The sequence below is a fragment of the Setaria viridis genome, chromosome 8 (genome assembly GCF_005286985.2).
Source record: "Setaria viridis chromosome 8, Setaria_viridis_v4.0, whole genome shotgun sequence".
Lineage (NCBI taxonomy): Eukaryota > Viridiplantae > Streptophyta > Magnoliopsida > Poales > Poaceae > Setaria > Setaria viridis.
Genome location: NC_048270.2, coordinates 40,560,322 through 40,577,181, shown reverse-complemented (window position 1 = coordinate 40,577,181; position 16,860 = coordinate 40,560,322). Strand labels below are relative to the sequence as shown.

General features: G+C 48.3%; 1 protein-coding gene across 1 annotated transcript; it reads right to left on the bottom strand.

Annotated features, from left to right (window-relative positions):
* Nucleotides 1-13,720: 13,720 nt before the first annotated feature.
* On the bottom strand, nucleotides 13,721-16,479 carry LOC117834681 (uncharacterized). The gene has a single exon (XM_034714211.2). The coding sequence runs from the start codon at nucleotides 16,093-16,095 to the stop codon at nucleotides 13,966-13,968; it is 2,130 nt and encodes a 709-aa protein (XP_034570102.2). The 5' UTR covers nucleotides 16,096-16,479; the 3' UTR covers nucleotides 13,721-13,965.
* Between the last annotated feature and the right edge of the window lie 381 nt (nucleotides 16,480-16,860).

The following is a 16,860-nucleotide window of genomic DNA, read 5'->3' as shown; positions in this document are numbered from 1 at the left end:
GTAGCAGTTGGCAAACAGCACACGGCGTTAATTTTGTTTGCCGAGTGTTACTTATCGGGCACTCGGCAAAAATAAACTCTCGGCAAAAAAAAGTTAACGGGATGGTACAGTGACGGTGATTTTATCGAGTGCACGACGGAAAAACACTCGGTAAAGTTCAGAAACTTTGCCGAGTATCAAGCCCAAAACATTCGACAAAAAAGTGCGCAACGACCAGATTTTTATGGTTACTTTGCCGAGTGTCAAGGACAATACACTCGGCAAACTAAAACACTCTCAAAAAAGGTTTCGAGAGTAACAGAAATTGGCCTTTTTAACGAGTGCTTTGCCTTAACACTGGGCAAAGCCTCTCTTTGCTGAGTGTTACACTTGGCAAAGCGACCAATACATCCCTTTTTTAGGGTTCGGTCACGTATAACGGACCCCCACTCAATAACCATCACATGCATAATTCACAATAAACCATCACAGACATAATTCACAATAATCATCACAGGCATAATTCATAGTAAGCATCACAGGCATAATTCAACATCATGGGTATAATTCATAGTAAGCATCAAACAAGACACAAATACAAATGTAAGTCATAACTAAGTCACAAGTAATCACTACGGAGGCCCTGGGAACCACTACGACAAATCCGGGTCTTGAGGTTGAGTATTCGATGCCAACGATTTATTCTGCACAAAGGAGAAGATATTGCATGTGTGAGACAAGATTGATATTTATATGTCATGCACGTAATATCTAAGGTTTCTAAAACGGAAGTAATGTGTCTAGAAACTATTTTGAGCTAGCATATCATTATTCCATTATTTCATGTGGTTATAGCTCAAATTCAATTGATATCAATTAAAATTCTATAATTGCAGTTAATAAATTAAAATTATCAAACAGATTCAAAAAATTACCAAAATTTGACATGAACCAATCTAGGTTGTCTATTCACTATAAAAAAAAGTTTTGAAGTCAAATCCCAATTTGACCGTCACTTTGAATCGAAATCTTACCGGATCCTTTTCCACGCTACGATTCTTCTTCGGAGATGCTCTGGTTTGTAAGCATCTGTTGACGCCAGATTTCATCACTAGTAAAATCGGTGCCAAGAAGAGAGGGAATCGGAGAAGCACAGTTGGGAATCGGTCGAATGGTGGTACAGTGCGAGATCGGCCGGTGACTTCTGTCTCGCTTCGGATTCGAACGGGCTGGGGTCCCAATCGGTTGCCTTCTGCCGATAAGGATTCGGCCGATTAGGAGGTTGGCTTAATTGGGCCTGTATGGGCTTGGAAAGGAATAAAAGGATAAGGGGGAGATCAGCCCATGAAGCATAGAGTAACCAACCTAGCACGAATCGTGTTTGTAAATATTCGTTTTCTGTTTGAATTAGGGATAGAATTCTAGTCGGTTAAGAAGTCATCTGTACGGGGCTATAAATAGCTACCTTTGTAAATCTGTAATCATCAACAAATCAATACAACCAACTACTTTTTCCTCGCACTTACTTTCAAGCAGGCGACTTCGCCAAATACTTTCTCTTTTCACGAGTTCGTACGGGTTGGCAGGGCTGCATCAACTTGATCTCCGGCCGATCTTGTAAGTTTCGCTTATCGAGTAAATTCTAAGCTTTAACTTCGGGCGCATCGCTATTGTTTCGTTTAGATTTATTCACTAGTTATCGATATTTATTAGAATTATAGGTTTTACCTGTCTTTCTAGTCTTATCACCAGTTATCCAGCTAGGAATTGGTAGTCTCGGCTTTCCTTACGTTCTGCTATTTTATATATTGCCGATTAGATCTATTCCTAGTGTCGTTACCCTAGCATTGTGCCGATTACTCTAGCAGTTTTCTTTCTACAAGGCTACAGTGATCGGCTGCCCTATAGCCGATTTGTTTATTACGGCAAAATCGGCCGATTCGCTGATAAGCTTTCTCGAGATCGGAAACTTAGCCGATCGCGATTTCTGGACCTGACATGTATTCTTCCTTGCCAATCAACAGGTCAGATTGGCTGGCACGCCGCGCGAACCGCACCAGGGCAATCACCCGAACAGGAGTTAAGCAAATTCTCCCGGGTCGTGTGTCAGACGCTGGGGATTCGGTTGACCGATTTCTAGCGCCAACACACTTTTGGCACGCCCGGTGGGACCAATACAACCGCCATCATGTCGAAAGCTGCTGAAGTCTCCGAAGAAAACGTAATCGAGGTGACAGAAGCAGATCTGAAGGACGACCAGAAGGAAGAACTGGACAAGTATACGGCACAGTTCCGGAAAGCTTGCCTACAATCTTTCAGTCGCTCCAGAAGCGGGGAGACTATCAAGAAGACTCCGTTCCCTGCTCCCCGCCAGATCACGATTTCTGAGGACTCGGACAAAATGGCCGATATGATTCAACAATCCATTTAACACGCCTTCGTTGATCAGTCCCCAGTACTTTCAAATATGGTGCACAACGCCGTTGTCAACTCCTTCGCTGGTGGGATACCTCAAGGATACAGGGGACCGGCGTATTTTCAGCCGATTCCACCAAACCAGAATTATTCGAATTCGGTTTCACAGCCGATCCAATTTTCTGTCGGGGGTTCAGGTGCTTCCTCATCATCAGCTCCTATGGGGTATCACTCCATCCAACTGTCTTCTGCACAATTCCCTCCAGTTAGCCCATCACCCTGGGGGGCACCTTCAGCCACGGCCGGTCAGAATCAATCGGCCAGTCAAGCAAGCCCTCCATTCCAGGCATCTTTCCAGGCGGCCAATCGGCCGACCATACCGCCATACCAGCCTGTCGCTCCGGAGGTCAACAAGACAGCAGAGCTCATGCTATATGATGAAACAAGTGGCTCATTCAAACAGCCGACCTTTACTACGCAGCCGGCTTTCACTCAGATACCACCTGCTTTCACTCAACCTCCGTTCATTCCACCTCCGGTTTACCAGCATGTGCCAATACCTCAGCCAACGGTTCACCAGCAACAGCCAGATTGGTCTGCACGTATTGCGGAGGTGATGCAAGAACAATTCGGCTTAAAGCCGAAAGTACAAACTTATACCTACAGAACATCATACCCATCTACATATGACCTTTTGTTGTTCCCCCATCGGTATAAAGTTCCTAACTTCACTAAGTTTTCGGGGATGGATGACACTTCGATCGTAAAGCACGTGAACAGATTCATCATCCAATGCGGAGAGGCAGCTACGCAAGATGCCCTACGGGTACGGTTGTTCTCATCATCTTTGTCTGGTTCGGCCTTTCAATGGTTCACGACATTGCCGCCAAACTCGATTATCACATGGGCCGATTTGGAAAGACAGTTCCACAAATACTTCTACGCCGGGGTGCATGAGATGAAACTGTCCGATTTGACCAGCCTCAGGCAAAGAAGTGACGAGCCGATATCCTCGTATGTACAGAGGTTTCGGGAAATCAGAAACAAGTGCTATTCCCTGGCTCTAAACGACGCGCAGTTGGCCGATATAGCTTTTCAAGGCCTTCTGCCCCACATCAAAGAAAAATACGCCTCACAGGAGTTTGAGAGTTTGAGCCAGATTGTCCACCGATTGTCTGGACAGGAGGTACGTTCCTTCGATCCACGGAGGAATTTCCAGAAGAAAGTGGCGTTCCTGGAAGAGTTAGAGGATGAGGAAGACGTTGAAGTCGGACTCGCGGAGTGGATCAAGGGAAAGAAGCCGATATCATGCCCATTCGGCAAAAAGGAGCCGGAGGTATTCGGTTTTGACACGACAAAGGCCGATAAAATATTCGACCTTCTCCTCCAGGAAGGACAGATTAAACTCTCGCCGTACCATACAATACCTTCTGCCGAACAACTAAAAAAGATGAAATACTGCAAGTGGCACAATGCCACATCCCATGATACTAATGAGTGCAAAATCTTCAGGCAGCAGATACAGTCAGCCATTGAGCAGGGCAGACTTAAATTTGAAGTGCCGACAAAATCGGCCAAGCCAATGAAGATCGACCAGCACCCCTTCCCCACCAACATGGTTGATACGGGAAAGAATTCACTCCAAACAAAAGTGCTGACGTCCGAATCGGCTAAAAAGAGTGGCGCCGTCGACCCCAGAAATCAAGTTACGCCTGAAGATGTCAAGGGGAAGCGGCGGATGAAAGATGACGATGGCGAATCAGAAGAGCCACGCATTACTTCCCAGTTCCTGCTCCAGAAGTACCAACGTCAGCATGAACGCTCAAGATCCCGGGAAGAAGCGATGCGACGGCACGAAGAACATTGGAGGTGCCCGTTCTTCATTCACTGTTGGGAAAACAACCTCAGGCTACCTTCGGCCGATAATTGCCCAGAATGCAACGGTCCATATCGTGGCAATCGGCCGTTCAACAGGTCTCGCTCCAGAGACGGAAGGCCAGAACCGATCAGCAGGAATTGGCGCAGCCAAGATGACCAGCGCCCTCCCGTGCGTGATCGGCTGGGGGGCAGAAGTGACCGATATGATCGGTCGGAAGATAGACGCCATGACAGGCAGGGGGGCAGGACTGATCGGCATGACCGGTCAGAAAACAAGGCCAACGTTCACAGCCGGCTCGAAGAGATGGCCGATGCTCGGGTGATAGATGAAAACCCGTTAGGACGTGAACCGGAGTGGGAACGCGCCAAGTCAGGGGGCAGACCAATAAACCCCAGGTGGTGTCCCGATGGATTGACCAAGTCTCAAAAACAAAGAATCCAACGCCTCCGCCAATGGGAACAGCAAGAAGAGGAACAACAAAGCATGACGGACAAGAAGGAAGGAAGGCCTCGGGTGTGGCGCCCCAAAAGAAACGATAAAGGAGACGACGAATCGGCGGGTGACGAATCGGCAGCCGAGATCGGCATGGTTTTCATATTGCCGATGGAATTCATGACTCCCGCCGACCAACAGGATATATCGGCGCTAGAAGAACAGACGGCACAGTTGGCTTTGGAGCCAATGATGGCCACATTCGAGAAGCCCGAAGATAGCGAACGACAACACATGAAGGCGTTGTTCCTTAAAGGGCATGTTGACGGCCGCCCCCTCACTAGACTGATGGTAGACGGAGGAGCTGCAGTCAACATCATGCCATACGCCGTGCTCCGGAAGCTTGGAAAAAGCGACGACGACTTGACCAAGACGGACATGATGCTCAAGGACTTCGAGGGCAACGTGTCAAACGCTCGCGGCGCTCTCTGCGTCAACCTCACCATCGGCAGTAAGACCCTCCCTACCACCTTCTTTATTATTAATGGCAAGGGATCCTACAATATGCTGCTCGGCCGGGACTGGATACACGCAAATTGCTGCATCCCGTCAACAATGCATCAATGTCTCATACAATGGGTCGGCGATAACATCGAGGTGGTCAACGCCGATTCCGCATACAGCATCGCGGCAGCCGACACGCAGCAGTGGAGCTGCAAAACAGTCAGGTGCATATCCGGCAGAGTATGGGAGACCGATTTCCTGAAGGTCACCGATTTTGGCCTACAGCCGATCCGAGCAGTCGGCTCCGAAGACTCAGAATAGATGGATCAGTTTGCCCAAGAAGATGGGAAGCTAGGGCACGGGTTCACGTCGGCCGATTCATTAGAGATGATAGACTTAGGCGATGGTACCAAACCAAGACCGACTTATATTAGTGCAAATTTAGACCCAGAATACAAGTGTAAATTGACAAATTTGTTAAGAGAATTTAAGGATTGTTTTGCTTGGGAGTATCATGAGATGCCCGGTTTAGATCGATCTATTGTTGAACATCGGCTACCCATAAAACCAGGGTATCGGTCGTACCAACAACCTGCACGACGCTGCAATCCTAAGATTCTACCAGATATAAAAGCCGAAATAACTCGGCTAATCGAAGCAAAATTTATTCGGCAGTGCCGTTATGCCGAGTGGATCTCCAACATTGTACCAGTGTACAAGAAGAACGGCAAGCTACGCGTTTGCGTCGATTTCAGGAATCTTAATCAGGCCACACCGATGGATGGGTACCCCATGCCAACGGCCGATGTGCTGATCGACGCTGCCGCGGGGCACAAGATTATTAGCTTCATGGACGGCAACGCTGGGTACAATCAAATACTTATGGCCAAAGAGGACATACCCAAAACGGCCTTCAGATGCCCAAGTCACCTTGGCTTGTTCGAGTGGGTGGTGATGACTTTTGGCTTGAAGAATGCTGGCGCTACATATCAGAGAGCCATGAATTACATATTTCACAAACTCATTGGCATTCTGGTAGAGATCTACATCGATGATGTCGTAGTCAAGTCCAAAGGTCACGAAGAGCATCTGGCCGATTTACGAAGAGTGCTAGAGTGCACCAAGAAACATGGTCTTAAGATGAATCCCAATAAGTGTGCTTTCGGCGTATCCGCCGGACAGTTCTTAGGGTTCATGGTGCACGAACGAGGGATAGAGATCAATCGGAAGACCATAGCGGCCATCAACAAAGTTGTGGCCCCGCAAAACAAAACCGAACTGCAGTCTTTAATCGGCAAGGTGAATTTCATCAGAAGATTCATATCTAATCTATCTGGGCGGATTCAGGCGTTCACACCACTGTTGAAGTTAAAGCCTGACCAGGAATTTATATGGGGGGAGGAGCAGCGCAAAGCACTGGAAGATATCAAACAATACTTGGTCTCGCCACCAGTATTGGTTCCTCCTCAAACTGGTAAGCCGTTTAAGCTATACTTATCAGCCGATGAAAAAGCTATTGGGTCGGCTCTAGTCCAGGAGTTCGAAGGCAAGGAACGAGTAATTCATTATGTCAGTAGAAGACTTCTGGACACTGAAACAAGATACCCTCCGGTGGAGCGTTTGTGCCTATGTCTTTACTTCTCATGCACCAAACTCAGGCACTATCTACTGTCGGCAGAATGCGTGGTCGTATGCAAAGACGACGTAGTAAAATACATGCTATCGCTGCCGATCTTGAAGGGACGAATCGGCAAATGGATCTTAGCGCTGTCAGAGTTCGACCTGTGGTATGAATCGGCAAAAGCCGTCAAGGGTCAGGTCATGGCCGATTTCGTCGCTCACCACTGCGGACCGGAAATTGCCCTCGTAGAGCCGGCACCTTGGACATTATATTTTGATGGGTCATCATGTGGGGTCGGATCAGGAATCGGCATCGTGCTCATATCGCCTCGGGGGGCAAGCTATGATTTTTCTCTGCCGATAGAAGCCGCCGCTACTAACAATCAAGCGGAGTACCGAGCTGTGTTGAAGGGCCTACAACTTTTAAGGGAAGTCAAGGCCGATTCTGTTGAAATCTTCGGAGATTCCATGCTTATTGTGGATCAACTGACCGGAAGGTCTGAATGCAAAGACGATGTATTAAGAATTTATTACGAAGATTGTTTACAGCTCTTAAAAGAATTCAGATCGGCAGTAATCGAGCACATCCCAAGCGACCACAACGAGGGTGCCAACAAACTCGCCCAGCACGCATCTGGATATCGGCCAATTCTAGGCGCTATGGCTCTAGAACTCGCGGCCGATGACTGGCGAAAAGAAATTGCCGACTACCTGAAGGATCCGTCTAAAAAGGTGGAACGACGAGTACATTTTCATGCTACTAAATACGTGCTGCTCGAAGACGATCTGTTCTACCGAACGATTGACGGTGTTCTACTTAAATGCCTTGGGACAGAGGAGGCCAAGACTCTAATGGGAGAAATCCATGAAGGGGTATGTGGAGCACACCAATCGGCCCACAAGATGAAGTGGATGATCAGGAATAATGGGTATTACTGGCCAACTATCCTCGAAGACTGTTTCAAATATTAGAAGGAAGTGCCTAGGCCGGTGCTTATAAGAAAAAGAGGCGTAGAAATTTGGTAAGGATACGTCCCATCGGAAATAAGAAAGGCAATAAATAGGAAGGGCGTCGCGAAGGACGGTCAAAGCAGATAGTAAATGTTCGTACAAAATAGTCAATGTTTTATAGATTACCCAGAAGGGTATCGATAGCCGTGATTGCCCGACGCCGGATCTGATCGGCAGAGTCAAGGACCCGTTGGTCTTCATCCGCCGATCCGGGGACTTTCGATGCACTACGGTGGAGTTTTAGGGCCTCGTGGGCAAAGCGCTGCCTCTCCCGTGTCAAATCGGCAATGACAGAAGGGAGTTCTTGGAGCTTTTTCTCTTCGGCACTGATTGCCTTGGTCACTTGCTCCATCTCCTTGGCGAGCTCCACCCTTCGACGTTTGAGGCGGTCTATCTCACCGATGATCCCCGGGCGGGAGTCCTCCAGAAAATGGATACGCCGGTGCGCCTCTTGAGCTTGACGCTTGAACGCATTCTCCTCTTCACGAGTCTTTGCCAGCTTGGCGCGATCGGCCATGTGACGAAGGGCTCTGAAGACCGGGATCCTCATAGACTCAATGAATACCGCCGGCGCCAAGGCTTCCTCTGCCTCTTCTGGTACTCGCCCGCTGACGTCGCCGAAGAGCTGCCGAATCGGTGAAGCATCTTCGACTAATCGGCCGATGTCCCCTTGAAGGAGGGATCGGATACTAGCAAGTTTGGCTCGGACGTCGTCAGGAATGGAGCTCAAGGCGACTTGGCGGGAAGCGACTTCTTCATCGTCGGAGAGGGCAACCGCAAAAGAGAAGAGACTGTTGTCGGGGGTGTCTTGTTCCTGAAGATAATAAAAAGGAAAAATGAATCGGCTGGGAGTAAGAGCAAATCGGCTGAGCAAAGCCGGAATGTAACTTACCGCTTTGAAAAGAATTTCTTCATGTTGCATTTGGGAAGCCGTCACACCTTGCTCAGGGGCTTGCGCCATGGGTTCGTCAGAAGAGGAAGATTCCACAACGATCGGTGCGTTGCTTGGACTAGCTCCCTGAGAAAAGACCGGTGGTTGAGGAGCACTTGGTGTGCCGATGACCTGTGTCAGAGAATTGAATAAGTATATTATGCAAATATCAGGGAAAATCGGCGAAATAGTGCTATACCTCAACGGACGGAAGCGGGGGCGCGTCAATGGCCGACTGGGCTGCTGCCGATTGTTGAGTGTCCATGGGAATACTCTGTACAGTCTAAGATAAGGGGGGTTAATATCAGAACAACAATCGGGAGGAATGAAGCTTGGGTTTACCTGAATGGCCTCTAACAACAATGATGCGGCGGCTGCCCCAGCTTGTGCGACGGCTTGGGTATCGGCATCTTGGATGACCTGAGAGGGTGGTGCGGCCGGAGTCTCTGCCAATACGAGCACAGGAGGATCCGCCGATTCTATACGAGCTTGGACTCGGCGACTGGTCTTCTTGGTGATCCTCTTCTAGACTTGTTTCGATCGGCCGGCAATCACGTCTACGGACGGAGCATCATAGCCGATGAGAGGATAAGTGGTGTATGGATGATGATGCCCTATTATCCGACCACTCCGGCTGTGTGTTGGGGGCGTGCGATTCTCGGCCTGAAAAAAAATAAGTAGAACCATTAGTATTCAATCACGTTAAGAGGAGTAAAAATCGGCCAAGGAAAATACCTCGGCGTTCGGGTCGATGTTGGTTGGATCCAGGAGGTTGCAGTATGCCGATGCCGAATTGCAGAAGAGAAATTGCTTCCAATCGGCCCACCAGAGTTTGAACGACTGGACAGCAAAGGGAGCTACTAGCCAGTTGTTCGGGTCAATGGTACTGGAGGCCGGAATCCGGTCTCGTAACCGACTGTAATCCAGACCAGATGTGAGCTCATCTCTATACTTGATTCGGCCAGCAAAATACACTTGAATCGGCAGCTGACCCATGCCGAACTGACGTGCTGCAACGGAAGGGTTGTAGAACTCATACGTAGGGGCATCCTTCCCCGAGAAGAAGTTGGCTGGCAAGATTCCTAGCTTGATTAACTCATCATAGAGCTCTTCATCAAATCAGCCAGTGGTCGAGTCAAAGCAGGTTGGGAGTTCAAAGACCGGGTCATCCCGCTGATAGGGGAACCAAATGGTTGCATCTTCATTAAAGCCGTTATAGAAGCATCGAAAGTACTCGGCTACCTTTGTAGCAGAATACGTGCAACCTGGGAAAGTTGATGTCGCTTCACCAAAGGACATGCATCGGCGACGTTCGGTAGGGTCTTCTGCCGATTCGATGTTGGGGAACATCATACGGTCCACCCTCTGCTGAGTGATCTCGCTCATGTAAAGGTTCAGCCATAAGTTGATGAACCACCAGGGTCCGCCTGGATTTCTGATTGGCTCTCCCTTGGATAGTCTGATGCCGATTTGATGGAGCATGTGGTACGCCGCTCCTAGCAAATGTTTCCCAAGAGGGACATGGTTTCCCCTGGACAGTGCCTCAGCTAAAGCCTGGGTATTGGTTGACGGGCCGGCGGCTCTTCCACAAAAGAAATGTTTTTCTAACCACATCATCAAGAAGGCCGTATGTTCCCTATTCTCAACAGATCCGGTTCTTTTATTGCTTCTGATGAATCCCTTCCACCCGCCGATTCCCCTTGTGTCCAGCCGATGTGACGTTGCGGCTAAAAGGTGGAAAGGTGTGTCCGGGGAAGAAATGTCAAGGCCGGTCAACAGGACCACATCGGCCAGTGTTGGGGTCATAGGTCCGTGCCCAAATAAGAAGGCATTAAGTGCATCAGACCAAAAATAAGAAGCCGCTATTACCAACGGCTCATTTTTCTCCATCTGGGACAAGGACAGGTTAATGCACTGGCCGATTTTGAGCTCTTCCCATGAGATGCTCTTCGACGCGGCTACCCGTTGGTACCACTCCCTCCAACCTGGGGTTTCATTCGGCCAGGACCTAAAAGTACCCAACCATTGATCTAAGTCCATGTCGGACAGTTTGAAGGGTATCCTGTGGGTTTCCAAATTGATAAGCTCTATTGGATCTGGGTTCCCCATAGGTCTGAGACAAATAAGGCTGGGATTTCCCGTAAGATGGATGGTAATGCGATGCCTAACTGCCTAAAAAAGGAAAGGGGGGTGTAAAAAAAGTAAGAAACAGATCTAAAGTAAATACATTGCCGATAGAAGAAGGATTCGGTATTAACCTCTGGGATGAAGTTCTGTGTGGTCGGCGTGGTCGCCGGTGCAGATACAGACGATGAGGCCGTGATAGGGATCGCCATTGGGATCTCCGATGAAGCTCCTTCTTCTGCGCTGGAGAGTTGCCGGAAGGAGCCGCCATTGGAGGAGAAGGGAAAAGTAACAGGAGGATGGGGCTAGAAGGCTTCGGCGGCGAGGGAAAGATGCTGAAGAAAGAAGAGGGCGCGCGCGCTGGGAAAGAGAGACGTGAGCTTGAAGATGAAGTGCGGGGTGAAGCGCTATTTAAAGGATGCCTGAAGGAGGGTAAAAATGGAATTTTTACCGCGCCGGCGTTTCGAGTTTTTCGGGAGTAGTGGTTGTCGTGGGCGCCCGTTTCAAAAAGGTTGTAATCATCAGCTGGAAGACCGCGAAACGGAAGGATATTTTCATTGCGGCTGTTTCGGAGGGGAGGTTATAAAGAATTTCGAAGTGAAAAACTATGTTTTACTCCGAAGCTGGGGGGCATGTGTTGACGCCAGATTTCGTCACTAGTAAAATCGGCGCCAAGAAGAGAGGGAATCGGAGAAGCACAGTTGGGAATCGGTCGAATGGTGGTACAGTGCGAGATCGGCCGGTGACTTCTGTCTCGCTTCGGATTCGAACGGGCTGGGGTCCCAATCGGTTGCCTTCTGCCGATAAGGATTCGGCCGATTAGGAGCTTGGCTTAATTGGGCCTGTATGGGCTTGGAAAGGAATAAAAGGATAAGGGGGAGATCAGCCCATGAAGCATAGAGTAACCAACCTAGCACAAATCGTGTTTGTAAATATTCGTTTTCTGTTTGAATTAGGGATAGAATTCTAGTCGGTTAAGAAGTCATCTGTACGGGGCTATAAATAGCTACCTTTGTAAATCTGTAATCATCAACAAATCAATACAACCAACTACTTTTTCCTCGCACTTACTTTCAAGCAGGCGACTTCGCCAAATACTTTCTCTTTTCACGAGTTCGTACGGGTTGGCAGGGCTGCATCAACTTGATCTCCGGCCGATCTTGTAAGTTCCGCTTATCGAGTAAATCCTAAGCTTTAACTTCGGGCGCATCGCTGTTGTTTCGTTTAGATTTATTCACTAGTTATTGATATTTATTAGAATTATAGGTTTTACCTGTCTTTCTAGTCTTATCACCAGTTATCCAGCTAGGAATCGTAGTCTCGGCTTTCCTTACGTTCTGCTATTTTATATATTGCCGATTAGATCTATTCCTAGTGTCGTTACCCTAGCATTGTGCCGATTACTCCAGCAGTTTTCTTTCTACAAGGCTACAGTGATCGGCTGCCCTATAGCCGATTTGTTTATTACGGCAAAATCGGCCGATTCGCTGATAAGCTTTCTCGAGATCGGAAACTTAGCCGATCGCGATTTCTGGACCTGACACGTATTCTTCCTTGCCAATCAACAGGTCAGATTGGCTGGCACGCCGCGCGAACCGCACCAGGGCAATCACCCGAACAGGAGTTAAGCAGATTCTCCCGGGTCGTGTGTCAGATGCTGAGGATTCGGTTGACCGATTTCTAGCGCCAACAGCATCATACGTAACAAGTTGTGTGAAACCTTCTCAATTTTTTACGCAGCCTCCACATATGATATCATGAGATCTTGACAAATCTCGTGATTTTCAGACTTCGGGAGATCATATGGCGTACACTATGCACGACCTGGTGCTTGACCTGGCAACATTAATTGTGGGTGATGAGTTAATTGTTTCTGATGTTTAGTTTTGTAGTAGTGAAGTACTGGCCCATGGCACAGTGAACAAAGGTGTAAAGAGGTAGTTAATTAAAGATTAAGTCCATTCAGTCTCAGGATTAGGTGTAGACTTCTGTGAGGTCAATGTATCAAATTTCAGTTTGGTTATAAAGTGATCATTCTATCACATGATGCATAGGCTCAAGGTCTTGCAAGTTGTGCTAAAGTTGCAAGTGGGTACGAAAGGAACATGCTAAAATTCCCTTCAGACATGGAATCATAAACAAGTTCTAGATGGAATTATAACACACGAGCACTCAGATGCTTTGCTGACCTTACTAGTGTTGCATAGCTATTGTGACCTTTTCCAGTCCATTTGGGGAAGAAAGCTGCATCGGGGGACAATTGTGTGTTGTTCTTTGTGTTTCCACCTCATATCACGGGTGTGCACTAGTAGATAGCTGCCCGAGACAGCAAGTTTTTCACTATGAAAAAAGGTGGCAATTGGCGTCCACTAGTAAAGGACTCACCTTCCATGCGCCCCCTTTTATCCCGGTTTAAAGTTTGCTCGTGACTAAGGGGGAGGCGCCACATTAGGCTAAAATGGGGTGGAGCTTTAGTCCTGGTTGGTATTGATGATAACCGGGACTAAAGAGGGGGCTTTAGTTTCGGTTGTAATGACTATAGTAATTCTTTCCCTATATTTTTGCAACATAATACTAGCAATCGTAATGACTATAGTAATGACCACCTAAGACGCACGCACGTCCAACAACCTGAACATGCACTCTTTGTAACACCCCATCCTCCAAAGCCGCACCGCCCATCCCTTCTGAGGGGCGGGCACGCGTATACATAGTACTCTGTTTACACTTTCGTCCTCGCTTCATGTAAAAGGGTTAACCTAAAGGTGCTATGGCTGGTTGACGAAGGCTTATAAGTTGGCTCCACCCTTGATAAACTAGCAATGTGGTACTAAACATGCGCACCTGTACTCATGGGCCACACTGGGCCAACCAAATTGGGTCGGGTGTCACACTCTTCTTAAGCAAACTTGCGGTAATTACATACTCCGACCCTGACCAAAATCCGACAACAGACACCACATGAAAAGAGATACAGACACACGACATGGATACAGATACAGACCCAACATGGAATGTTACAAGCACTAGATATATATAAGGACTGCTACGTGTGCACTTGTTGCAGAGGTCACACAACATGCTTTGGCTCTGTAGGGCCTCGCTTCAGCACACCGGCATGCGTGAGCAGCGCCCAAATGTGCGTGATGAACTCCCCTCCTTTTGGAAGAACTTCCAGGTGCACCCGGGCATCATCAGACGGTGAGATATACAGCATCATCTCCGCCCAGAAATCAGAGAGGACCTTCCACCGCAATTTCGAGTCTTGTATGCCTTCAATCTGCCTTGCAAGCTGAGCGCCCTTTGCAAGAAGCGGAGCTTCATCGTCATTACCGTCATTGGTGCTAATCTTCAATAGTTTCTTACACCTGCTCTCCAAATCATTGGCCCCTTCGAGTAGCCCGCCTAGTCGCTGCCATTGGTCGCCTTCTTTATCAATTGACTGATCAAGTATGGCTTCCGATATAGAGTGGTGGTCAGGTAAGAGGTCAGGTGCGAAAGCAAGCAGATGCATGCAGTACTTCGATAAAGTGGAGGCTGTTCTAACCGCCTTTGCTTTTTTGCCTTGTTTATCCAGCTGGTGCTCACTCAGTGTTGTAGCAATGTGCCAGACAAGAATGGTGCGAGTCACCGCTCCGACGGTAGCATTAGCATCACATGCCCATGAGAGGCCATGGACGCCATTCTTTTGCAGCGATGTTACGCCGTTCGTCAGGACTCCATTGCTTGCTAGTAGGGAATCAATGATGGCTTTCTTCACATCTTCGGACAGCTTCACTGAATTCTTGCTTCCCTTCATGGCCTTGTCCAGCAAGCCCAGTGTACCATAATGGAGACAACTCATAAGCTTACTTCTGCGGCCAAGATTTTCCAGGAAACAGTACTGCCCAAGTCTGCCCTTCCATGGGCGAAACGCCTTCAACATCAAGAGAAGACGTATGATCATCTCGGAGAAACAGCTTGTTTGGAAATAAGGTGCGGCGACGTAGCTCCGTATCAGTGCCACCTTAAACCAACCTGAGGCTATGTACAGGTACAGCTGGTATACCTCCAGGAATGCCAAGACAACCATTATGACTATGGTTTCAGACATCAGACTGCGCTTGCCATGATTACTGCGATAACGGTCGTCCTGATACTTGACGTCCAGGCAGGCTACTGTGAGCCACGAGCATAGGGCAATCATGATGACAGGCAGACAGAGAGCCAGGTATTTACCCTTTTGGTAAAGGTAAGAGTACCTTGTGTAATACATGTCATGGACAAAAACAAGCTCCTCCTCAATAACCCTGAAGGCCCGCAGATGTGGCTCGTCCCCGGCGAGAAGGCCTTTGAAGACGAAGTCATGGGTTTTCTGAAGCTCTGCCTTAGAGAGCTTGAACCCATCAAACCTTCGGTTGAGCATCTTTGAGAGTGCCATAGAGAGGCACAAGTCCTTGAGCGCATTACCCCGATCATCGGTGAGCAGATTCCCCTTGCACTGCCAGATCTGGTCCACGGTGGTAACCTTCAAGTCTTCCTGCTCGTACCATGGTGTGCGTCCACGCCGGTTGATGCAGTGTTTCTCTCCAGCGACCATGTACCGGCAGCCTTCCATGGTCACTGGATCGAAGGGCACCACCTTATACCGCATGTATTCGGTGATCACCCTCATGTTCTTGCCGAGGTAGGACTTGCTCACCATCCTCATGGATGCTATCATCACATATGACTTGAGGATGATAACAAACAGGATGGCCGAGAGCGGGTACCACAGGTAGTGCGCATCGTCCTGCTGCTCGAAGTCAAAGGCAAACAATATAATGATATACACCAGCAAGACACCTTTAAAGAGTTGTTTGACGTAGATGCTCTTCCAGCTGTTGATGTCGTTGAGGCGGCAAGCCGTGAGGCTGTCCGTGCTGCTGAGGAGCAGAAGCAGGAACACAGCCCACACGGTGAAGTCCATGTAGTAGATATCGGAAGACTGCATCCGCCCAATGGTGTAGCCCACCAAAGGGTAGGAGAGAGTGTAGACTCCCATCACGATATGATGGAGGAGGCCGTGGCTCAACGGCCGGCGTAACGGACCAAGTATATGCAAGAGGAACATGGCCACAACGGCCAGGTACACAAAAGCTTCCACAACATCTGTATTATCGTCGGCACAATGCCGCATGGGCGAATCGTCGCTTGGTTGGGGACTCGGTGCCAAAACCATGGCGGTGGAGTGGGCGAGCCTAGTTCTCTACCTCACTCTAGTGAAGAGAGTACACAGTTTGGAGTCCCGGAGAGCCCTGAGGTCGTATATATAGAGCTCAAGAAAAAGCATAGCTTGGTGCGTGGTGGTTGATCCGGGGGCGGGGACTCTGTCGAACCACATCCGGTGGTGGTTGATGCACACTTAGCCAGAGCTCTTAATGATGTTAAGGGAGCTAGCTAGCTCGATCAGTAGCTCTGCAGCAACAACATAGCTAAAGATTAAAGTCTTTCAACTTAGTTAATTAAATAAACTTGCTCATGGCACAAGTTGAAGCCACCCTTCAACTTGAAGAGATGCGTGGAGCATTGATTCCAAAACGCTCAATTTGTTAACGCTGTACTTGCTCGTGGAAAAATGCAATGAACCTAGGTATAGGTGGTACTTAACCTTGTGATTAGGTGTAAACTAACCATAGATCAAGGTATCAAATTCAGTTTGGTTACATAAAGTGCTACCTATAGTGGCATTCGATCTATCGCATGCATGATTTGGGTATAGACTTGCGAGGCTCACTGATCGGAGGCTCTCGTAGCGACTCAGGGCTTGAAGACTTCACCGTGCAGGTAGTTTCGTTAGAGTGACCATGACTAGACATGCCTTTTGGAGACTATATGGACAAAGCTAGATTTAATCTGATGATATTACAAAGATGTAATAAAGTACTATACACACACACACACAAAATATTGATGATTTTGGCGTTCGAGATGTCTTTACCGACCG

Coding starts and splice junctions, on each gene's coding strand:
- LOC117834681 (XM_034714211.2), bottom strand. CDS start 16,095: ATGGTTTTGGCACCGAGTCCCCAACCAAGCGACGATTCGCCCATGCGG.